The sequence below is a fragment of the Vidua macroura genome, chromosome 2, assembly GCF_024509145.1.
Source record: "Vidua macroura isolate BioBank_ID:100142 chromosome 2, ASM2450914v1, whole genome shotgun sequence".
In the NCBI taxonomy this organism is placed as follows: domain Eukaryota; kingdom Metazoa; phylum Chordata; class Aves; order Passeriformes; family Viduidae; genus Vidua; species Vidua macroura.
The window spans coordinates 29,753,714-29,779,911 of NC_071572.1; the positions used below are offsets into that span (position 1 = coordinate 29,753,714).

General features: G+C 38.6%; 1 protein-coding gene across 11 annotated transcripts; it reads right to left on the reverse strand.

Moving 5' to 3' along the window:
- Positions 1–201: 201 nt before the first annotated feature.
- On the reverse strand, positions 202–21,270 carry IL1R1 (interleukin 1 receptor type 1). 11 transcript variants are annotated; one of them, XR_008435804.1, is made up of 15 exons: positions 20,731–21,050; positions 19,730–19,811; positions 18,655–18,920; positions 17,446–17,588; positions 15,499–15,730; positions 13,770–13,959; positions 12,656–12,830; positions 11,451–11,516; positions 7,519–7,639; positions 6,045–6,190; positions 5,104–5,247; positions 3,882–4,046; positions 2,188–2,271; positions 568–833; positions 202–485 (listed from the first exon to the last, which is right to left on the reverse strand). XR_008435804.1 is itself a non-coding variant. In XM_053970859.1 (14 exons), exons 4-14 carry the CDS (start codon positions 17,534–17,536, stop codon positions 433–435), a joined length of 1,467 nt encoding a protein of 488 aa, XP_053826834.1. In that variant the 5' UTR covers positions 17,537–17,588; positions 18,655–18,920; positions 19,730–19,811; positions 20,731–21,050; the 3' UTR covers positions 202–432. The 11 variants fall into 11 exon arrangements, 9 of the variants coding, with proteins under 9 accessions (XP_053826834.1, XP_053826835.1, XP_053826831.1 ...); XM_053970859.1 differs by lacking the exon at positions 568–833; XM_053970860.1 differs by lacking the exon at positions 202–485 and having other exon boundaries at positions 492–833.
- Between the last annotated feature and the right edge of the window lie 4,928 nt (positions 21,271–26,198).

A 26,198-nucleotide genomic window follows, 5' to 3' on the forward strand; every position in this document is an offset into this window, starting at 1 on the left:
CAGCCTCTGTTTGCCCATGCAGGGTGAGGTGGTTTGTGCTAGTGTTGTACCACAGCCAGATTGACTGGCAGCAGCCTGAATGAAGATCTATTATAGCAGTCTTGTTAAGCCACTGAATCACAACTGCTGCTTGCCATTGTCCATTCTCATTATGCTTTAGTATACTAAAGTGGAGAAATGAGGGCAAAAGAAACAGCAGTGTGTATGAAAAAAATATGTAGTGCCTTTATTAAATTTTAAAATTGACTTTTTCTCAAAGTGCCTTTACATAACATACATGAAAACTTTAGCATTATTTATATAAATATATCAAAAGGAACAAATATTTTTTTTAAAACACTATTTTGGCTCAGTAAAATAACCTTCTATTCCTGAAGTTAGGGATAACAAGTAGCAGTTCTCCTTTCAATCTGCTTCAGTCAGTAGAAGTATTTAGAAGGATTGAGGTCGCTGGAACTCTGCTGGCTGGCCTGCATGACTGTGAGCTGTCAAGATGAAAGCACAAAGTCAGCATTACACCCTAGTTCTCAGAATACAAATACCATAATGCCAGTGTCTGGTCCTCACATTTGATACAGGGATCTTCTTTAAGAAGAGTTTTGTGACCAAACCATACAGCTTCTGTCCTATTTGATTCTTCTATCAGTGTGAACCGTAACAATTAGCCTTGTTCAGATGGTTTTCTGTAACTTCAGATGGATCTCAAGGCTCTTTTATCCTACAACAGGCTGCCACTGAACACACAGCATATTTAAAGGCAGACTGCATGAACAGCTGAATAAATGTGGCACTTCATGACTAGGACTGATCATCCCTTGACACTTCTCTTGTGACTAAAACACAATGAGAAATGACTATGAGCATCTGCATAGGTCTGTACATACATGACATTCATCAATAAAACACTTCAGTACCATAACAGTTTGAATTAGTCTGACACTTCAAATGCAATTTCCCCCCTTTCTCTTGAAATGAACATATTCTTACTCCATCTTGGCCAAACACACACAATTCACAAAGCTCAGAAGGCACTGTCTCTCAAAAACAGTTTCTAGTTTCTAGCACACACTTCATTTAGTTGGGAAAAGAACTTACTTCCACTGTTTTTATCACTTATCAGGCAGAACAGTTTTGTTTGGTTGAGTATACAGGCATAAGAAAATCATTTGAACCATGAAAGAAGAAAAGCCAACACTGCAGTGTGTAAATTAATAGATGAATTCTGAAGGTTACAGAACATATTTTTTTTCAGACAAACAAGTCAAGACACCAGAGGGAAAATTTCTGCCTAATACTGTATTAGCAAGAGCCTTCAATCAGAGCTTGGAAAATGATGGAATTTGACACAAAGGCAAGTTGCTTGTTTCAAGATAAAGGAGCTGCAAGAAAAAATATAGGTTGGAGTTTGAATGGGAGGAGAGCAAATGGTGCTTGCAAGAAAGAAGCTGATAGGACACAGAAATTCAGAGTTGCAAGCAGCAGTAACAGTCAATTCCTGAGGCTGCCCTATACAACAAGATCTCACAACCTAAAAGCATAACATTCAAGGACAGACTGAAATTATATGGAAAATTAGGCTCTCATCTCCTGTCTCTATAAAATTAATAGCTATAAACATAGCATTAAAGAGATCTGATGAATTTTTCTAATCATTCACATAAATTCTCTGACCCAAAAAAAGAATTGGTCATTGCAAAGTACATCACTGCCTACAAGTCAAGCATAACTTTAGAGTTAACATGTGGGGTATACAAAATACTATTAAAATATTTTAAAGAGAAAGGATTCAACATTTTACACAACTTCCTTTCCCTTTTGTTTAGAAAGCCATGATTGCAGCCTCCAGCACAAAGTCATCTCAGATTCCTTACATATCAGAGCAGAGGGAATCGAGAAAAGCAAGCAGCTGCAGGGAGTAACACAGGGGCATCTCTCTCTGCCCCTTGACATGGTCCTTAAGGTAAGGTGGATGAAGTGTCAATCATCCCATGACAGACTCTGTGTCAATTAACCAATTGTTCCACTTGGGTAAATAAATATAATAAGCCATTTAACTGAAGAGAAAAAGTTCTCTGGAGAATAATTTTTTGACTTGGTAAAGATTACAAAGGTATTTTTACAACATTTGCATGTGACAAGTGACTAAAAATGGCAAAAAAGATCTTTCAAATGTAAAAAAGATCTTACCTTTTCTCCTGGATGTGAATTCTGTGAATTCTCCTGGATGATAATACACTGATGCAGTAACAGGGGGATTTATCTTTCCGCAAACTGAACAAGGCAAATAACAAACTTGTAACAAAGAAAAGGTTTGTGTAATTTCATTAAAAAAAAAAAGAAATAAACATTTACTGGCACCAGCCATGTACATTACATAATACCACAACAATAATTAGTGTAATTCCCTTCATATTGAAACTTTAATTGCAGAAAAAAAAAAAAATTTTTTTTCTTCATTGGCTTCAAGTTTTTGACAATTTTTTGTCCTTTCATTTTTAATACAAGGGAATTTCACAGAATCATTCTTGGAAAAGTACTTGTGTACTTCCTACATGTGCTACTGATGATATTTCATGGTGTTCTGTTGATCAAGCCAGAAGTAAAAAAGATTCACATCTGTAGATGAAACTGTAATACCTTCACTCCAGTAAATCTGGATGAGATTCCACAAAACAGATACATGGGACCTTCAGTCAATCCATCACCAACTGTGTGAACTGAATCAGTCATTAAGTATCATTTCTCATTTGTTATTTAAGGCAAATTCAAGTCTTTTGGTAACAAGCGCAATTGTGATAAAGAGACGCTTTTTCTGGATGGCATCTCATAGCGCACTTTCTTCCAGAAGCTGGTTCTTGCTGAGTGGCACCTTTCTGAGAAGTCCCCTTTCCATCGGATAACCCCGTGCTTTTGCTTAATATATCTGATGGATTCTGGCATGGTTGCATAATCTTGTATTTTTACAAGTTCAATGAGAATTACTTTAATGCCATCTTGGATAAGTGCACTATGCATTGCTAGCTGCTTTTCAGACTCATCTTCCAGAATGCTGTAACAGGAGGGCTCTGGTACTAAAACAATTATCACTCTCCTACTTTGACGGATTTTTTCATCAGCAACGCTGATCACAGCTGTAGAGAAAAAGGTTGTGCAAAATTAAGGTTGTACATTTCTACTTTCTGTTACCAGTATTCTGCAGCTGGTCCATAAACTGTTTGATATTTAAGCCGACACACTTTACATCAAAATAGGGAGAGGATATGAGCATACAAACAGTTACCTTGGGTTAGCCTACCATAGAAATCTGGCCAATGCAACACAATCTGACCCCATCAGAGTCCATGTCTATATCCTTGTTTTGCAGAAACAGAGAAGAACTACAAACTATCTACTACTTATCTTGCTAATGCCATTTTATTACCATCACAGGTACAAATGAAAAAAAAACTCAAGTTCCAGAACCATGGGAGATTTTTACCTTAAACAGTCTGTTTCTGATTTGCTCAACTGGTTTTGTTACATGTAAGTGGAAGAGAAAAAAAAGATTCCCTCCATCAATGGCATTCCAGTCAGTTAAGTCACAAACAGTGAAATATGGTAAATACCACACAAAAACCCCATGGCTAAACCCCAAGAACACACTATTGCATTTTTTCAAGCTGGAACATTTAAACAGCACTTTAGATTCTACCTCTCAGGGAACCCTTCCTTCTCAAACCACTACCAAAATCCTTCAACTATAAAAAAAAAAAAAAAAAGTTCATTTGATGATGAGAGATATTTAGATTCCTATCTGACTGACTGCTTGTTTCTCAGTTCTACTTCCAGGTCAATAAGAAAACTCAAGTCAAATTTACTAACTTACTAATTTACTAACTTACCTTCTCCTGGTAAATCATCTCTCCCAAGTATGAAGAGGTTATATCCACACTGTCTTTCTAAGACCTCTGGCAGTATCTTCAGAGCAAAAATATCTGAGGAATACAAGCAGCTTTCTCTGTTCTTTGGATACAGAACATAAGCATCATAGATCTTCTCATCTGAAACTAAGGAATGAGCAATAGAACTTCCATAAAAATAAATTCTAAAGATACAAGAGCAAGCAAGCAAACAAGCAAAATCTCTAAACTCTGGGGGGGGGGGTTCCCTTACTTGAATCATTGTTTTAGGTCCTAATCCTGCTATATTAGATAAGCATGTATTATTATACAAAGCCTGAAGTATTTGTAGGATCAGGCCTTCTAGAATTCAGGATTGCCGAATAGGCAAAAGAGACCTGAAAAATTAAGTTGAAACTTTCTCTTTTAAACACTAAATAAAAAAATGTCATCACTGAATTATTTGAAAAACAGTGGACCCAGTGATACAACTGATACTTAGAATTCCATTTGCCATCAAACTCATAGGTGATGTTGCAACCTGGAGTTTCAAACCACAGCAACCACTTAGACATGACAAAAAAACTAAGTGTCACATTTCAAGATCTGAATTGTTTTAGATATTTTTGATCAAACTTTTCCAAAAGACCTAATTAAAAAGACTTCTAAGAAAATCTAAGAGAATATCATTACTTCTAGAAGATACATAGTTAGAGAAACAGGAAGTCAGATGGTTGGAAATTACCCATACATCAGCATACTCTCATAGACAACACCCCTATCAACATTTTTTTGAATGCCAGGAAAGCAAAATTTCCAAAAGTAAAATAATCAGAAGTGCCTTTAAAAAGAAAACAAAACAAAGTTATATTTTCCCTGTTTCATCTATAGAAAATAAAAAACATTTAACACTTCTAATGTATTACTGCTTTCTGTAACAACAGTAATTAAAAGTAATCTGAAAAACTGCTGTCAGAGCAGTATTCAAACCACTAGGGTGGGTCTTCAGGAAAAGCAATGATAGTTCTGGATTCCTGGAAAGTTGCTAATTTTTTCTCCTGTAGAGATGCTTTTGTCATCTGAACTAATTTTAAACATCCCAAAAACAATATTATCTTTTCAAAAACCCCAAGGAAGACCAATCATGATCCATGAGAGTAACTCACTGCTTTACAAGTAAAGGCAGGAGCTCAAAACAACACTCAGCACTGTTACATAAACATACCTTTCTTCCCCAGGAAAGGATGGCAGGAGTCCCGATACCAAAGCACAATATCAATTTTGAAGATCTTGTAGATAAAGAGAGTAAAAAATACTAAAAATACCAAGGAAACTCCTCCTCCAGTTAAGTACCCCTGAATGTTTCTAGCTGCAGTAGCATGGAATAAGAAAGAAAACAAATTAAGTACAACCAAAAACTAGAACCAGGGAAAGACAAGGACTGTTCAAAATTGTTTAATCATTACAATACTTTTGTTTTAAAAGAAGTGAAAGAACAGAACAAACTGTTTAATGTATATTTTCTGACATTACTGTTATCTGATAACCCTACTTTTATCTTTCAGAGAAAAAATACCTCAACAGTATGATAACTGAGGCTACTCTTCAGCTGAAACACCAAAATAAAATATTGACATATAACCCAGCACAGCAGTAGAACAAGAATTCTTGTACAAAATTCTATCAGTCGGAAAGCAAGGAAGTCCAAGGTGGGGAGGTGATTTCCTGACCTGCTAACCTCCCCAGACCAACTAGCCTTCCATTGGCTCTGCCCCTTCAATGACCTGTCAGTGAACCTATTCATTTACTGTCCTTAAAACAAACACCCTCCACAAATGGCATGTTTTAGTCAATGCATTAAAGAATTTCTGAAGTTAAATCCTACCCTGATAATCTTTATGAAGAAATTATAGTAATGTAACAAGTTAGAGCTCATATTCACTTTCAGTCCCAAAATACTGAATAAGAGAAGACAAAGCAAATCAAAAGCACTATTTTCTTTCATTTTGCTAAGAATGTGACAAAAAAAAAATCACACAGAAAGGTATTGAGATGCACTGCCCATTTTGCATAAAAGTACATCACACAGCTTTAATTCTAAGTAGGGCATTGTCAAACTAACTGACAAGTCAGTGATCACCATTTTATCAAGAAGAGATCTCTTACCTGGAGATTCCAATTTGATGTAGGCTGTAAATTGCTGAGAACCATATATGAAGTGGCAGAAGAACTTATGAGCATAGTCCTTTACTTTCACTTTTGAAATGTTAAATTTCGTTCCAGATACAGCAAGTCCATGAGGCAATCCCTCTCTGTCATAAAAAAAGGTAAAAGGAAAACATCTGTACATAACTGAGTATCTATGCTGAATATGAGACAGATTCATCTATGCACAAATACAAAAACATTAATTTTTTTATCTCTATAAACCTAAGAAGCTAGAGAAGCACAGTAAATACACCTCTGTAATTAACAATTTCATGAACTAAAAACATACTGGGCTTAGTTGTTTCAGGTTTTTTTGGGTTGGGTTTGTTGGGTTTTTCCCCCGAGTTGGACAGAGTGCACCATTAGCAGTTTTGCAGGTGACACAAAACTCAGAGGGATGTCTGATACAACAGCCAGCATCCAGAGGAACCTTGACAGGATGGACAAATTAAAGAAAAAAAAAAAAAAAAAAAAAACTCATGAAGTTCAAAGCAAAATGCAAATCCTGCATATGAGGAGGAATGACCAGATCCCAGGCGACCTGGCCTGCATTAGGAAATACTCTGCCAGCAGGTTAAGGGAATGATCCTTCAGTGATGTTCACCACTGGTGAGATCACACCTGGAGTAGTGGGGACAGTTTTGGGCTGCCTGGTACAAGAGATGGATGGATTTGCTGGAGCAAACCATGTGCAATGACGTGACAGGTAAGGAATTGGAGCATCCCTCATACAAGAGAGCAGGGACTGCTCAGCCTGGAGAAGAGAAGGCTCAGGGGTAGGAGATGGATCTCATCAACATGTGTTAATACCTGATGGGAGGAAGGAGTGGAGAAGAGGGAGCCAGGCTTCTTTCAGTAGTGCCCACTGACTGGACAAGAGGCTATGAAAACAAATTGAATGACTTTCCCACCTGAAGTTCCGCCTGAGCACTTTTTTACTTCAGAGTAGTCAAACATTGGAACCTAAATGTACTGCAACAAGAGTTTCTGCCTTGTGTTCTTGAGGATTAGCAGCTGTGTCTGTACTTTAAAAAGTACCACTTTCACTAATAAAAATAAATTGGATCAATTTTTATTTTGGAAAAATCTATCCTTCCCATATTAATGATAGAGGACAGGCTTTAATATACTATTTTTAAAAAATCCTGTAAGAACAAATGCATTAAAAAAAGCATTAAAAAACTGTATTTTGCAATAGCATTATAAAAATCTACAGGATTGCTTCATTCCATCTGTATCAGACACAGTATTTATAATAAAACGGTGTTCTTTTAAAACCAAGCAATAAAAATATACTTTGATACAGACTTCTAATCAGTCTTTCAATCACTAGTAGCATTTGACTAGTAGTCTACTTTATAATGAATTAACTGCATATTACTGCAGATTCACCTACATATGCACTACAAATTCAATGTATAAGGATACTTACTCATAAAACTGTTCCCTGTAGGTTTTATCAAAGATGTCAACATCCTCATCATTAACTTGCCAGAATGGAATCAAACCATTTATGCCACTTGATATGTTACATTCCATAACTACATGAGAGCCTACAAAAAAAACAAATGTAAACAGCAAGTGAAGGTCTTGTAATAGGAGCAGAATCAAGTGATGAGGGAACAGCTGGGAAAAGGAGAGATACAAAAGAAACCTACTTACCTTATGAAAAGCAAAGACCTTAAAACTCATCCATTTGTAATTCAAATTTGGGTGTCTACAATCTCGTATAAATTCCATCCTAAATGTAGGTGTCTAAATGTTCAGATCTACATACAAGCTAGGCATCTAAGCTAGTAACAAGAGTTCATCTCTGCTGAAGTCCACACACCTTAGATACCTTAACTGAATGACTCTCCAGACTTCACTGCAAGATCTCCAGGGCTCAAATCAGTTGCATGTACACCTATGGTGACATCTGAGATGCTCTCCAGCATCCAAGGTATCCATATGGAGATGTCAGATTGGACTCCAGATCTTCAAGAAAACTGCACTGCTAGAGTAGTCAGACCACCTAAAACAGCACTCTTTGTGTAGGCAACTGAATTGAGCTCCTGTTGATACTGGCCTGAGTTAGGACCTCAGATCATACGCACATACTCATATGCAGACAACCTACATCTGGGAGCTGAATCCCATTCTTAGCGACCATGCAGATCTTTACTCCAAATCAGGGTCTTTTGGCCAACACTATCCACTGGGATGGTTTTTGAATATTATCACACTTTACTTCCAGAGCAAGCTCACCTGTCACTCAGCTCCTTTGCCACCAAGAGTACAGACATTACAGAACACCTCAATATTAAGCAAGCCAATTTGCAAAATGTATTTATTGCCAATGTACCTCAGTGAGCTCCATGTACAGGAAGGTAAGCAGCTTTCTTGAATTCCTTTCCTTCTGTATTTTACCCATGGAAGTTACGATTTGATAGGAGAAGGTGGGCTCTCTCAGCTGGCCTATGTAAAGATCTTAGTCTTTCATTTCCTAGAACCGCATCAGATCTAGATGCTTCCACCAAGGGATGGTCTCTAACAAAAGCATGGAATAAACCTTTAGCTCACATGGAAAGCAGTTACTTGAACAAGAGTTCGCACAGAAATCAGAGATGTTCCCCGATCTCTTCCCTCACGTCCTTCCACCACAACAATTAATTTTTTTAAAGATGTGGTTTAGTGCATTGCACAATTATCCAAAAAAAAAAACCAAAAAACCCTCAAGCATTCCATGCCCACACATTCATGAATGTACTGTTAAGTTTCTACACCATCTTCTGCCACTTCTCATTCAAAAGTCATATAGCTGTTTCCATCCAAGTGTTTATGCAGCTGCTTAGAGATTCTGCCCCAGACATGAAGTATAAGGTTTTATTTTTTTTCCCCAGTACCCCATTGAAGGTACTGGACAGAGAATATTGAATATTTGAATGGCAATGTCATTTTAAAACAAACAAAAACAAATCTCATCAAATTCCTTGAAGAATTTACCTCCCATGTGTCCCTGTAATAGGGAATCATTTGTAGATCTCAGTAGTCACAATAAACCCACTTTGTGGCTGGAGTCCTTTTAGTCTCACCTGTGGCTATTACCATAATGTCTGTAAGGCAATCAAGGTTTGCTCACCCTGGGTGGTCCAAAGCATCTAACAATATATCAGCACAACTCTTAATTAATGCTGTGTCCAAGCCGTAACAAATATGGACCAAATTCTACAATAAGGAATCTAAACAAGTTGTCCTATAAAACAGTCTTAATGACTTAGGCTGAGAGTCACAGCCAGCCCCTGAACTAATAAATTGCTCAGAAAATACTATCAAGGATTGAAAAAAACCCCTAACACTGCCTTCAGTAAATTTAAGAGCCTGTAGCTCAGACTCCTGCTGAGTAGAGGCTGCATCAGTAAGAGCTTTTCTGAATTAAATGAGATAACTACCAGTCAAAACTGGGGATGAGACTTACGCGATACTTTCATGGGTGGGAGATACAGTACAAGGAAGTCCAACTGTAACATTACTTCATTTGTTCCACAGTCACAGTACAAAGAAAAAGTCACGTTTTCACACAAAAAGTGGGGTTATGTGATAAAGTCTCCCTGTTTTATCCAAAATCTGGTGAACAAATTTCCTTAATAGTGAAAGAGCCAAAAGTTTTTCAGGCATGTATTGTTTGTAATGAAGACAGAGAAGATGTAATTACCAGACAAGCAGGAGCTGCTGAGCACTTCTAGATTATTTCAACATAATTAAATAACCATCTGAAGACCACAGGACTGTAAGCTTTTAAAATAATACTTTTTGTACCAAATCCTGAATATTCTCACTGTTTAAAACAAAGCCTTCTGGACTTTGGAAGAACATAATTTCTGTTAAAGCACATTCACAATTCTGGTCAAAATCTACTGATCCTCACCAGAATGTGGCAACTTCAGAGTAAGTTATCTTTCACAAGCTATTGTGAGAGAGGAGAGGGAGGGGGAGGAGGAGGAGGAGGAGGACCACTAAAAACCCAAAACACCCCTAAACACACACACAAAACCCACTAGTGTTTCAGTGCTGTCCAATTTAATACCATATATACTGAAAGTTAGAATTTGGGACAGACAAAAATGTTTCACATGATACAAAAAGACACATGAAGCTTTAACAGGAGAAAACAACACCTGCTGTATACAATTTACAAGCTTAATGTCAGAAATAGCAACAGCAAAAGTAGATGTGTTATGTGAGATTCCATGAGGTGATGCACATAAAAATAATCCACAATGCTCTGGCCTGACCTCCTATGTGTCACAGTCCAAATGAAATCTTTGCTCAGAGCTTCTCTAATGATCTAATTCCTCAAAAGATTACAAAACTGTTTCCTGTACTAAGAAATTCTAGTAAATAGCCAATCACACTTCTCCAAAATCAGTTAATGTCCTTTTAAATCAAATATTTTGTTTGAAACCACCCCCTTTGGTACAAAATGATTTTTAAAATGCAGTTTAAGCAGCTCCAATCTCATTCTTCTGGACTTTCTCAGTAGAACCCAACTGTCTGATATGTGGTGCAGTTTAAACACATATAACTTTGCTTGGGAAAAAACTACAATACCATATACTTGGTCCAGAGAATTACAGAACAATTGAGGTTGAAAGAGAGGTCTTCAATCGAATTTCCTACTCAAAGTATGTCCTGATTCTGAGGTCAGATCAGGCTGTTCAGAGACTTATTCAGTCAGGTTCTAAAACATCTAAAGACAGACATCACAACTTTTCTGGGCAGCCTGCTGCACTGCCCAGCTGTCCTCTGTGTGAAGAAGTTATTATTTATACCCAGAATCTCTTATTTAAGAAACTTCCAAGATAAACAGTACCTGGGATATGCATCAACTAGCAGCTCACTGTTTCACAAAAGATCAGTATCCAAAATCTGTATTACAATCCAGGTTGTGGAGAGGGAAGGGAGACAGGAAACATATAGGAAGAGAAAGAGCTACTGAATGGGTCAACTGCTAACTATCCTAACATGCTACATGTACATAAACCATATTTCCACAGATACTGAGGATACATCAAGACACAAACTCATGGAAATAGTGAAAAGGACAGATGGAAATAACAGAAAATAAATAAATGCATCCTGCACAACACTCAGGTCACAACCTCACCAAGAGACTCCCATCTTAGGCACAGTTACTTCCCCCCACAAATTATTTGTGGGAATCACTTTCTATTATCTATCCTCTGTTTTCCAGATATTCTCAATCCACATACTTATCTCCCAGTCTTGCTTAAGTCTGTGGAACTGTTCACATATCTTTTCAAAAAGACCAGAAGCTTATTTGTTTCATTAAAGTTAATAATCTCTTAAATAGTCACTACTTACCAAGTTCTACTTCAATTGTATTGTTCCTTGGATAAATGAACTCTGGTTGCATCTGTAGTGGTTTTTCTAACCAAAACAAAGAAAAATAAAACCTTCAGGCAGGAAGAAGATCCACAACTTAGTTCAACTGACAAGAGTTTTGGTTTTACAGTGGGTTTGGGTTTATTGTTTGGTATTACTGTAGTGCCATACTTACTGCAACAGAAATGTCTCATAAGATATTTGCTCTACTCTCTCCAAGTTATTCTATTTTAGATTCCAAGTTAAAAAAAAACCAAAAACCTTTAAAATGCTTTTAAAAAAATATCATATTTACGGGCAGAAGACGTGAAAGTAGCACAAAACCAACAAAGACAAAACCAAAAAACACAGCTAACTTCTTCAGAGACAGATAAGGAAGAGAAAAAGGGTTGTATCAATGACTTCCTAGATAAGGTGAATATTTTTTTAACTAAAAGTTTAAACAAACACATACTTAAACTGGGTTGGAATTGTATCATTCTGCACGATGTATGGATTGGTTGCCAACAACCCACTGTTCTTATATCATCTATATAAAGTCAGAATTTTGGTTTAACCTAAAAAAGATGGACCTGCTGTCTCCAGACAACTATTCTGATAGGACTATTATCATGTTACTAGTCAGGTCACCAGCAACATTGCCCACAAAGACATAATCACAATGGTAAGTGCAATAAATTATATTACTGGCAGAGTAAAACAGCAAAAAGCACAACCAAGTGCCAACAGTAAGCCAATCCTTTCCAGTGGAAGATTTATTAACTTTTTATTATTTATACAGCCTATCACAACTCCTTTCGCATCAACAAAGAAGCAAGGTCACTAGAAGCAGGTCATTTGCTGTGGTAGTCTCAGAAAAAAATCTTCTATTTTTAAGTTTATTTACTTTAATGGTGCACTATTTGTTCTGGCAAAAGCAGTACCTTCACCCCAGGAACCACTGCTTTCTTCTGATTCTCATTCCTAACCCTGTATTACTCATTTCCCCATGACAATTCTTCCTCAAAAGCAATGTTCAAGGGTAGCAACATGCCACATTGCCTTTCAATTTTATGTTTAGGAATAAACTAAAGAAGACTTACAACTCTAATTTCACAGACCTGAAAAGAAACATGACAAGTATCTTATGCCTGCATACAAATGTTTACAGCAGAGCCAAAAAGAGAATAACCTCATGCACTCACCTTTAACCTCTAGACTTATGGTTCTTGAAATATTAAATTGTTTTCCCATATATGTGTATACCATACGGCATGTGTAGTTTCCTCTGTCTTGCACAGTTACATTACGAATCAAGACAGCATTTTCACCTTCTGCCAAAAGAAGTCGTTTGTCTTCAAGAAATCCAGGTTTACACTCCTAAACACATCAAAGGTACCTGTGACTTTAAGGGAACTAAAAAAAATCTGACAAATCAGTTACTGTACTCTAATGATTAAAATATTTGGCAAACACTGACTTCTTTGAAAGCCATGATGTGGATTCTTTTCCAAGCATTACTACAGTCTAGCAAAGTCTGATAACATCTTGCTCCATTTGCACTTTAAAAAAAAATAACTGCAGCCAACCCTTTAAGTTTTCAAATGCTATGCTTTAGTTCACAGCCTACATTAAAAGCTTCACAGTTTTCTATCTCAGGTGTAGTAGAAATTATTACACATGCAGCAGAGTTTATGAGAACACATGCCTCCATCCCTACTTCTCTGTGATGAAAGAGCTGCTGTAGCAGTGCCTTGTGCTGTTTTGGTGTATTCCCATTTCTGTGGCAATGCAAATTCTGGGAAAAAAGCTTCCTTCTCTTCCTTGACCTAAAAGCAGTGGAGAATCTCTTCACCTCAAAAGATGTATAGGTGCTGCACTAAGGTTATTTAACATGTACAGGCCCATGTAGCTGCTTTAATACCAGCATCAGAATTAGGAGTTGAACTGTTTAGATTTTTACCTTAAAACAGATAAAATACATGTTTTCAAGCTTGCAGTCTACAGAGCATTTTCACAGAACCAAAAGCAAGCAGCATAAGAATACCACAGCATGGTCAACAATGCCCAATATTCTGAGAAACTATTTATGCAAAGCCTTCTATTTACAGAAACATACAAGTTTTAAAACTTATTATCTACATAAAAAAATCAAAGGATAAACCAGAATTTCACAAATCTTATTCACACTCATGCCGTACTCAAACTGTAGAGAAAATAAACCTTCCCTTCCAAAAGCTGCTTTTCACAGTTACTTCATAAGACATTTTAAATAATACGTTTTGTATCTTGTATATATGAAATACACATGCTCAGTACCTTATACCAATGTACTTCAGGCTGATTATTGTCTTCATTTTTAAATTGTTCTAGATCAGGGCATATAATTTTTCCAGTATTTGTGCTCGTCACTTTTTGTTCAAACTTCATTTTTCCATTAAAACACAAACCATTATCGTTCTTAAAAACTGTTAAGTTTATAGTTTTTTTGTTAGAGTGGTTAAGGCTCCTGTAATTAGAACAGCAGACAAGTCAGGTAATTAACAGTGCATTATTTCCAGCAAGTCAGGGAGAAAGACTTCAGCATCTCCACCAGCCTAGCTTCAATAACATCCCTGCTATATTCCCTTAGTTTGTAAATACCAACCTCAGCCTCTCAGCCCCTGTTCCAAGTGAAGAGATGGGAATAAGCTCTGAGTTTGTGTTGTGAGCAGAAATGGAATTTGCTCTGGACACATGAGAGGGGATGTCAGGACTTCTCAGAGCTGCAGTTAAGGCTTAAGTGTCTTAAGTACCAAATGTTGCTTACAGTTAACACAACTGAACCTTAGCAAGTCTTTTGTTCTGCTGATACTATGTAAGCCAAGGATGTGAGGTGCCCACAGGAACACACCTCATACCTCAAGTAACTAAAACCATAGCAGGAAAGGCTAAATTAAAATTATGCAGCTGCGTAGCTTTGAAAGGATTACATGTCTTCTGACTTCCAGTTTTGGTTTCATGGTAAACTCCAGTGAAGGAATGTGCCTGCGACATTGAAAGTTTTTGCTGACCATTGTTACTACATTCACGACCCAAACCCGTCCAGCACAACTTCATGCACACCAGTACACGTAACTACACACTACTAAATCAAATTTAGAGCCACCTGAAAAGTCTGTATTGGCTATTCTCAGTATGTTGTGGCAACACCATGAGGAACGAAACATTTTATGTATGTCTTCCCAAACTTAATTTCCTGTTCAGCACACAGTGAATTTCAACCACTGTAAAAAAGATTTGACAACCTAAGTAGTGAAGTCCAGTGCTTGGCTAGATTGATCTAGCCAAAGCTTTAAAGTACTAAAAAAGCTAGACATAGATACTTTTCAAAGAATCTATTCCTTTTTCGTTCTCTGTGCATGCAGATAATTTGAGTAGTAGTAGAGACACATTATTTTCAGTCTCTAAAGCTGTCTAGCACACTGCTTTGCTCTTTTAATGTATTCTAATTTTTGACCAGTAATGGCAATATTTTAAAATAAACCATAAAAACTGTTTTCAGTCTTTTAACCTGTAGATTTCTAGTAAGACTTCCAAGAAGTTGCTAAGCTCTCCAGAAAGTCTGTGTGGTGATAAAATGCGCTCTTTGCTCCTCTTAGAACTTTCTTAAATTTAGCCTTGTCCTACAAAGAAACCAGTGTTCTTCTGATCTGTCAGCGTCAAACGGCAATTTGAACGCAGGAAAAGCCAAAGAGGTTAAGGCATTTTCCTGTGACCTTACACTTCATCCAAAACAAACAAAGCAACCAACCACCCCCACAGACCATTTCTAGTATTGTCATGCTTTAAGATAAAGAGAGTCTTCTGTATGAACCACTTTTGCAGTACTAAATGCATGGAACAGCAGAGAAACACAGGCATCATGCAGAAACAAAAGGCATGGTGAAAACAGCGCTTTCAACCGGTCTAAGCATTTTACCTAAAACAAGAAGTTTTGTACACTCAAGTTTCACAAATTAATTATCACACTTGCAAGCACTAGCAATCCACTTGTTTCCTTCCTTACCTTACGCTGCATTCATAAAGTCCAGAATCTTCCAGCATAGCAGGAATAAACCAAAGCAAGCCCTCTCGCTGGTGGATCCTGGCATCTCGCTCTGTGGTCACTGCTGCAGCACTGCCATTTTTATACCATGTCAAATTGTAATTAAAGTGAAGCACTGGCAATGTAATTATTGGGCAAGTAATAGCTATAGGCTCTCCAACAAGTACAAAGTAATCACAAATAACACACCCTTCTGTTAAAAAAATGAAAAAAAAATTAAAAGAAAAAATACCAATGTTTTTAATTGTTATACTTTTATGTTTAAGAAGTATTAATACCCATTCCAAGTTATACAGAATCAGAAAAATTTTCTGTGACAATTTACCATTAAAACATCACAAGGCTATTATTTTTTGTTTGTTACCACCTTCTGGTTGAGAACATGACCACATATTTTACAAGCTTAAGGCACAACTTCCCTCCGCTAAGGTAGCCAGCAACAAGCACATGCAAGTCAAACAGCCTCATTGCAAACCAGGGTGTAAGAAGATCCATGGGATTCATCAGGCAACTCCAAGCTTCCCAACTTATCTACCATGTCCTTGTTATTTAACCAAGCTAGTACTTTTGCAGAATTGCCAGATTCTTAAAGTAAATACTATCTATGTAAAGCACTGTGCAAACAGCAGCAGTGCAGAGATCCTGACAGTATTCTGCCACTAGGACTGAGGGCCCAAAAACAAATCACGGAAAAAAATTTGGAGAGAAAAAGTATTTAGATTAAGAAGTCTTGACTATAATGTATTATTTCCTTTCAACATTTTCACCTTTAACCGGAAGGCCCATTATTCAGAATATCACAGAAAAGGCCAATGTAAACATAGTTTTTAAAACTATGCCTGTGTAACAAGTTGACAGGACACAATCATGCAGCTTAGGAAGCATTTCTTTCAACATCAGCCAAAAAAAATCAGAGAAAAAATGACAGATATTGCAAAAAGTTATCAAGAGCTCAAATATGTAAACAAAAACTTACTAGACAATACCACTGTAGCACAAACAGAGCTGACCATTTGGCTATAAAGCAGATTGTAAAACTTTCAAGCTTTTGCATACATTTGTCCAGAGAAGCTGTGGATGCCCCATCCCTGGAAATGTTCAAGGCCAGGCTGAATGGAACTTTGAGCAACCTAGTCTAGTGAAAGGTGTCCCTGCTCATGGCAGGGATGTTAGACCGGTGACTGATCATCTTTAAGGACCCTTCTAATCCAAAGCATTCTGTGGTTCTATGTCTAACACTGAATTTTTACGAAACTGCAAAAGATCTGGTTGAACTGATTTTACAAACCTTGCTGAATGGCTGTACAAATACAATTTCAAAATAATAAAATCTTCACTAATCTTTCTAATATCACTCCCTTCCCATTAAAAGACTTCCAAGTAGGTCTCCATATAGTTCAATCTAATTCAGACACATTAGTATTAGACTACTTATATCAAGAGTAACAAGACAAGCATAATTAACTTATGTAATTCTAAACTTTACTGAAATACTAGACCTACCATTAAAAATATTACTAATTTAATTGTAAAGAAAAGTCAGCCTTACTGCTTTCAGGACTAAACATACATAATGTCTAATGAAGAAGGCACTCTATAGCTAACCTTAAGTCAAGGAAGCCAATCACTTTGGGATTTCTTCATAAGAAACATGGAGAGGCCAATCAAAGCCTCAGAGCCCTAAATTTATGTGCCCAGATTTTTAAAAAATTATCTCCATTTGTCCATGACATCCTCAGTGCAATTTGAACCCAGCAGGGGCAGTCAGCTATTGTCAATATGCTAAAGCAAAAACAAACCCCAACTCACTACTTGTTCTCAGTAACTCTTTCCTACTAAATACACACAATTCATCTCATACAGATTTTCTTTTTTAAAATGGTAATTCCAACAAAGTATTTAACCTACCAGCACTGAGGAGAGGTATCAGTACAATGAGATGACCAATGAACAAAAATATTGATGTCATATTTTGCTGCAAATCAGAAGATTTTTCCATTGGTGTGGTAAGACTGTTCAAGCTGCACTGCCCTCTGCACCCTGCATTACTCCTTAAGAAAAAAAAAAAAAAATCAGAAGAAGCATTAGTCATCTTGGGGAGGGAAAACATGGATTTGGTAATTTAGCCACAGTCATTGAAAATTTCAACTACAGCAACTCTTGGCCTTCACAAACAGCTGCTCAGTTTTCAGCTTTCTACCAGAACTACTTTTCCTGGAACTAGAACTATCCCAAATGGAATAACTCTTGCATAAGTGTAATATTCTTTTACCAGCATAGTTAAATAAAAAAAAAAAAAAAACCGCGAAGCACTCAAGCAAAGACGAATTATGCTAGCATAGTGATTTAAGCTACACTGCATATTTTAAAAACCAAGTTTGATTAAGCTACTCTTCTTTCCAAATGCTTACAAGAGTCACAATCAAGAGATGTACAAGGTTTCCTTTGAACTGTTCTTACACAGCTGAGGTAGCTTTTAAGAGCAGTAACCTGTAGTTCTTTGCAGAAGGATAAGTATACTGTAACTCCATTGTCATCTGCCACTTAAAATTGGCATCTAAAGTGAAATGTCTGTGGAAACCACAGCTAATATGAATTGCTGTGGTCAGACACAAAAAAAAAGTGTCCAAGAATTGTCGTTTCAATTCACACCTCAGGTCTTTTTTTCAGTTTCCTCCAACAAAGACATGACTGAACACACACTCACTGCCCTCATAGCCCACATACACTCACTGCCCTCATAGCCCACAAGTGGTTTCTATGAAACTCTAAACCTTACCCAAGTCCTGCTTCCCTCTCAGATGCACCAGCATTTTTTTGGTAAGGTGTCAGAGATCTCCCCAAGCTTTCTAGTGTCAACCAGGTGGCAAACAATTAAATCCTTCCCCTTCTGGCAGTCATTGTAAGCTAAGATCTGCATTCAGTGGCCTTGTCTTTCCTCAGCTTTTAATTGTTTTGCATGCTGCTGCCTCTCACTCTAAAGCAAGCTGGTTTCACATTTAGCAGTCTATTGCAAAACATTTATTGCACGGGTCCTAGTTAATATTTGCCTTCTACCCAGCTGCAAAGGGCAGGAAGCAGATAAGTTATTCCATGAAAAAGTAAGCTGTGACTTACTTTTATATCCAATGTAATTCACTTCAGTAACAAGCCACAGCAGGTTCTTCTTTTGAAGCATTTCATATGCAGAAGTGCTGGGGTATTAGTGAGGGTCACACAGTGCAGAGCTCAATAATTTAATATAACAGCCTCCAGGTAAATAGCTCTTTTGGACAGTTTATCTGACAAAACCCTCATACCACAGTACTTATTTAGTTGCCTTGTACGTGCTTTTCCTGTAACTTGCCAATGAGCAGGTCATCATTTTTGGGGTTTCAGTTTACCTGTAAAAAGCATAAAAAGGGAAAAAAAAAACATTTTACAAAACATATCATTTGGACAGCAGCATACACATACAAAACTAAATTTTCTACAGACATACTAAATGTAAAAGCAAGAGCATCCCCCTGTACATTAGAGTGATGACTTAAAAGAGCAACAAAATTTGCAGTAGAGACTGACCAAGAATTCTAGCAAGTATGTTCAGGAAAAGAAGTTTCTGTCAAAAACAACAAAATGTTACACATCTGTAAAGCAACCTTGTAAGACAGGTTCAACGACTAAAAGGAAACAAATACTTAAATTTAGAGCAAGATAATAATTAGCATTATAAGGGTATATAAGGGTGTGCTGACATTGACACAATGACCACAAACTTTAGTCCTTGTGTCTCCTTTCCAGACAATCTTGCAAACTGCAGAACTACAGAAAAGTTGTATCTTTAAGACAAACCCATTATCCAGGGCATTCTGGTGAAGCTACATCAAAATGCAGTCAAAAAAGCCTGCAATAGTTAGGTCTTTGCAAGCTAAATTCCAGTTCAACTTTGAGACAGTATTAACTGTTCTAAATCTGAACCTGAAGAAAGTGCACTTCAAGTTCAGATAACTGCCCCAACTTTTACCGAAGAACAGCACGAAGGAAACAAAAACAATATCTGTAGCTGTACATAACTGGTCACCACTGGTTGACTCTACAACAGTGAAGTGCTACCTATTCATTCTGTTCCATATCAAACTGGAGACAATGAGTGTACCCAAACCACAGAGAAAAGGGGAGCCTTATCAATATTCAGATAAATTGAAAACAGTACCTTCTTTCAGTATCAAGTGGAAGGAGTTAATTTCACCGTCCATATTTTGAATACTTTTCTATGTCATTTTAACTCCTGATACCTGTCAATATGAAGTAATAAGAATTTTAATGTGATACATTTCTTATTTAAATCCAAATTAAGTTATTAAGTTTCCAGTATCATTCTCAATGTACTGTTAGGAGACATTTAAAAGAACCGGAATAGCTCATGCAGACGAAATTATATTTATCAAAAACAGTGATGTAAAGTATTAAAAAAACAATGTCTTAATCTCAGGAGGGGAGAAGAAACCAGTAATACAAAAAAATAAGTAATAGGTGTCTCATTTCTCATTAAAAATGTGAATTAAATGTGAATTAAATGTGAATTAAGGATTCTGCATTCTAAAATACTTTTGTGCAAGACCTTTTAGCCTGTTTTTTCAGGATCTAAACACGTACAAATGGCCCAAGTCATATAATTGCACGGTGCTGAATTTCTGAAGAAGAAAAACAAAACATACATAGCAGCTTGCTGAGTCCCTGAAGAAAATGCTATAAATCTAAGAGCTGCTGCTAGAAGCACAGCAGAGCCTTGATTCAACTCGGGAACTTTTAATGGATCTCTCCTACCAAGCTGTGGCTCCCCAGGCTGCTGCCAAGCACCATCAAGGCTGTGACCAGCACAGGTCTGGGACTGTCAGAGCAGCAGCTCCCTCCTGGGTTTGACACAGGCATCTCTTTCGCCCAAAATCTTGCTCTTGTCACACAAGCAGTTAATAAAGAGCCCCTGTTTAATAATCGTTATGCAATAAATAAATACAGAAATAGTTTTATAGTGTTTTACCAGGTCAAGAAGATTTACGGCAAGCATTATCCCGCTTCCTGTTACAAGTACTTTAAAAAATGTGGCAGCGTTAGCAGTCCTACAAACTTCATTTGTCCATCTGCTTCCTACCTGAGCTTGTACAATGCGATACACAACGAGGAAGCAGACACAAAAGCAAAATCAAAACTTACTTCCACAAAAGCTATCCGGGGCCATAAAAGCTGAGAAACCAGCAGCCACAAAGACTGGGAGACTGCGCCAACACACCCCGCAAAGACACACACGGCCTCAAAACACAGCTGGAAGCAGCAAACCCAGGGGCTCGGTGTTGGTTTTCTGGAAGCCGTCAGCACTGCACCTCACCTGGCCAGGGCAGCCTGACCGCCCTGGGGGCGCCGGCCCAGGGAACCTCCGCCAGCCCCGCTCCCCACGCAACCAAGGAAGGCAAACGGGCCCCGGCGCGGCAGGAGACACGCGGGGAAGGAAAAGCCCAGCCGGCCCCAACCTACACTCCTCAGCCCACCGTCCCTCCCCTCTCCTCCCCGCCACGCAGGCGGCACTGGAAGCCAAGCTGAGCCGAGCTGAGCCGAGCCGAGCCGAGCCGAGCCCAGCCCAGCCCAGCCCAGCCCAGACCAGCCCAGCCCAGCCCAGACCAGCACAGCCCAGAGAATGAGCGAGGCACGGTCCCCACAGCACCCACTGCCCTTCCTCACCTCCCTGCGCTCTCCGCCGGCTGCCCCTGCCACTCCACTAGCGGGGGGGGCGGGGCAGACAGGACTCACCGCCTCGCCCAGGAGCCACGGCCACTGCCCCCGGACCGGCCCCGGCCCGCCCCCAGACGGGTCCCGCACCGCCCCTGACCAGCGCGGCCAGGCTCGGCGGAAAGGGTCAGGGACCGTGAATGGCAGCTGGGAGCTGGCCAGCCCTGCGGAGCCCTGCCGAGTACCGAGGGCATGCAGCACCTGGCACAGGGCGGGCTGGTCCTCACGATGGTCTCCTGTGTGACCTCCTGCGAGGCATCTCCCCGCAGCTTGGCTAAGCCCGTTTTCTCAGGCATCGGCCCACTTCCTTTGGCCGGCACTCTGGGGTTTAGCTCCCCTTCAGGCTGTGATCCGCTGGGCTGGCGAGCTGACTTCAGCGCAGTTTTCGTTCAGGCTGCTCTCGGGGCTCGTGGCAAGCCTGGGCTGGGCTGACCTTGGAAAGAAAGCGTGAGAGCCCTGTGGCCAGCTCAGCGCCCGGCTTTGCTGCAGAGCAGAACTGATGCCCATTCGGCAGCCTGGTGGAAGCGGAGATATTTCATGTATTCAAAGAAACAGATTGTACCCGTGCACCCCAGTGCACCAGAGCATGCCAGGCTTAATTATGCCTGCTCTGGGAAACTATCACACGAGAAACTAGTCCCTGGCAATTCATCACCCCACTCATAAAGTGAGTCCAGGCACTGTCACTTCTGTCTGGTACTCACCAGAGCAGGCAATATGAGTGTCTGCTGCCACCATTCCTGTGTTCCATCACCTGAAGTTGCTCACCCTCTCTTTTTAGATTAGAGCTCTATTTGATCTTCACCATGTAAGCTGGACTTGGAAATAGATGATCTTTAAGATTCCTTCTAAGCCAAACCATTCTTTGATTCTATGATTCTAAGTGTTTACTTTTTTTCTGGTTTGCTCAGCTATCCCTTCCACTGTGCCAGGATATCACTTTTTTGGTTCAAACAATAGTTTCTTCCTTCAGGTTTGTGTAGAAACTCTATACAGTTCTCACTGTTTAGTCTGGTGGTAAAGCTAAACTTATTCAAACAGAAATTGAATTTTCCAGGGTGAAGTTTCCGTGAAATTGTATCCTTGTCCATAGTTTTCAGAACCTTTTTCCCCTGTGCTTGCCTTCGTCTCCTTCATTTTGGTTCACATAAGCATACTTTTATTCACTCCTCAAAGACATGACTGTAGGGTATTCAGTGATTGTTTATCCCTTTATGTTGCTGTATCTTTATCCCTGTATCCCTGCTTTTGTTCAAGATCCACATTCATTAACTTTATTTACCTTCTGGTTGAAGTAAACATACATTTTAACAGGAATAATAAAAATGTAATGCTTCAACTCGAAGTTTGAACAATTTCCCAATGAGTGTGAAAGGACTGTTAACTTGTTTATGGGTTTGAAAAAAATGTGGGAAAGCATGTTTTAACTTCTTAAATGGTAGATAAGAGCTGTGATCCAGACTCACATAACCATTACTCTTTTCCAAGTGGGAAGCTTGGACTTTTTTGTATTAGAAAGATTAGTTTTCCTCCCTCTTGGTTTCAACACTAATTTGAGGAAAGAAAGGATTCTCATACTGCTTCTTCCATGTTTTCAGTATCAGGATGAAGGGCTTGCTTGAGCAATGGAGCTCTCAGGGAGGAAAGCTGTGAAATGTTTACCAGCTTATCTGATAATGTAAATGGGGAGAAAACCCTTTATGAGCTAAAGGAGTAAACTTCTATTCCTATTACTATGTGTTTGTAAGCCTTTGTAAACTCTGTTTTAGCTGCACAAAATAGTTTTTTATCTGCTTTTGCTCTGACTGGTTTTAAGTCAAGTTTGATGTTAAGGTGACTAGCTCTATTGGGGAAACTTCATAGGCCATAGAAATTTAAAAACAAAGATTTTTCTAAGTGTTTATCTGCCCAATATGTTTCTTCACAATATCTAACTATAGGATAACAGCAGTGCTTCAAATTAAGCTGCACAAAGCTTGAAAGTTGGCAACCCAGGGGAGTAAGAGAGAGTCTCCCAGTAGCCAGCAATGATCAGGAAAGCTCTCCACCATGTAGCAAGAGAATAAAGAGCATGCCAGAAACCCATCAGTCTCAAGGAAGTGTAACAACTTATATAGTGGGTGTCTGGAATATTTGATAAATACTAGATAAAATGGTTATTTGTAGAATGTGACACACATCACTATATCCATATTCTGATATGTGTCATGACCACACTTTTAAAGTAACTTCCAAAGTACTCTCTGGCACTCATTTTAGAGAAACTAATCACTATGAACTGAAAGTACACTTCTGAAAGAACACACGTAACAATCAGTACTGCCAAATTGTGATTCAGGAGCAAAGTATGCATTTTTCACAGAGCAGAAGATCTTTCCTAGACTTTTTTAAGAATGATGTGAATTAATAAATCATGAAACATTATGATTCCAGTCAGAAAGCAGTAATTTTGCAAATTTCTCCTCTTCTTCCACTGTAGAGCTGTTTTCCTGAGTAGTTTTACAACCCAATCTGTTACCGCAATTGCTCCATCAGTTGTCTGAGTGTACTGTGTACTGAACATGTGTACATGTTTGCATATAATTGGGAAAAAACGTGTCATTGCATCCAGCTGCAGGCCTCTGAGGTCTCAGACCTCTGGACCAATGCCTGTGCTTCTATCAAGACTTCACTGCTGGGAAATCAGTCAGCACCAAGAGGCCAGACAGAGGTTTGTGTCATTCAATATTCAGGAGAAACTGTCCAGGGTGAACTTAGAACAACACAGTAAGATGTTCCAATTGGCCTTGAAAGGTGCAGCTTCTCTCCCAGCACATCAATCACTGGTCTTGTAAGCATTGACTGTGTCACAGGAGTTAATTCAAATACTGTTTGGTAATTCCTCCAAAGTTCTCCATGGGGCTCTTTTGACTTCTAGTTTAATATAAATTAATGTGGAAAACAAGCAAGAAACACAAATTTATGTCAGAAAGACTATTTATACTTAGTTAAATCTTGCTACAACTTGCTGCATCACCAAAAGCTACAAATCATTGGAAACATAAACCAGTTCTGAGTCTCCTACAGTCTGAACACACCTACTTTAGCACAACAACAGAAGTCGTGGCCACCAAGCTCCTTATTCCAGAAAATCTTAAATCTGGGGGTGGTTAATTTTCTTGTTATCCAAGTTTAAAGTCCAAATCAAAACTGGTTACATATCCCACTAAATCCCATCCATTAATGCCCTCTTGTACAAAGCTCTCTCTTCTTAGAGAGGACAAGGTAGCAACAGAAGCATAAGGAGAGACACTCATAACAGTGCTTTTAGCATTACCCCTGCAAAGGCAAATCAGACCTATTTTTGGACATATGGCAGTAACCTAAAACAGATTTTCATGTATTGAGATTTGTTAAATCACGCTGTTTGGCATTTCCACACAACAGAGAGAGAGGGTTCATATTTGATCAGGTGCATCCATCTGCACTTACAGCAAATTCATACTGGATAGAGCAATAGATCTCAAATTGACATTTTAAGTAAGTGAAAAGTATGAACATACCAGCTCTCTCAAGACACAGCTTTTGCCATTAGAGTCTGGTTTAAAATAAAAAAAAACAATGTTTAATTTTTCTTTTTTAAAAAAGCTAGAAAATCTTCCACCCATTCCACATCATAATCATTTCTTCACATCTTTGCAAATGCAACTGTTGCTTAAGCAGTTGCAGAGGAGGTCTTGACTGTCACTGCCACACTTAACCAGGAATGCATGGTAGGAGCTTCTTTCTCCTCCTGTGCCACCCAAACTCACTGTGGATTTCTTTGCAGAATGCTTCTCTTCTATCCATTCTGTGACTCTTTTCCATGACTTCTGAGAACAATTGTGGGGAAATTTTCCTTTTTGCCTTCAGCACACAGAAGCTCTATAGCTTTGTTCATTTCCACTATGACTAAATAGGCCCAAAGTTTTACCACACTACTGATTCAGTAAATCAGCCATCCTTGTATTACTGACATTACCTGAATAGTTCTGGTTTGAACCAAAGCAGTTCTTAAGGCAGATCCTGGAATGGCTTCAAGATTCTCCTGAAAACTTCCTTGAGGTGGAGACAGTTTGTTGGCACTAACAAAACTCATCAGAGCCAAAGCAAGTAATGCCTTCACTAGCCAGTGAAGTGAGTCATTGAAATTAAAATCAAGTTTCACAACTTTGTATCTCTGCCTAACACACATCCACCTCAAGATCTTATCCTGTTTTGTGGGTTAGAGCTCTTGGAGTCAGCAGAAGTGCAACTAAACAGGCTGTAATTAATTTGCAATGAGGTCCGTAATACACACACACATAGTGAGTTTAAAATGTCCTCAACTGTTAACAACCAAGTCTGTCTGATGTTATCATGGAGCAGCTCTCTAACTTCTGCTTTCACAATTTGCTCATTAGTTTGTACAATGTATGCTCAGAAATTACTCTTAAATATTGTACAGTAAGGGCCAACGTGTAGAAAAGAAACCCTAAGCTGTGAGCAAAGGACTTCAAGATTTAGCCTTCTCACCCAGCCAGAAAGGTGCAGCACACAATAAACTCTGGACAAACTGTACAATGGCTGCATGTCTCTCATCAGATTACCCAGAATACCACTAAAATTCACAGAATCATAGAATGGTTTGGATTGAAAGGGATCTTAAAGATCATGTAGTTCCAACATCAATGCCATGGGCAGGGACACTTTCCACTAGACCAGGTTCCCCATAGCTCCATTCAGCCTGGCCTTGAACACTTCAAGGGATGGGACATCCTCAGCTTCACTGGGCAGCAGTAAAGAATTTTTCCTAATATCTAATCTAAACCTACTTTCTTTCAGTTTGAATCCATTCCCCCTTGTCCTGTCATTACATGAACAAAAGCAACATGTAGACT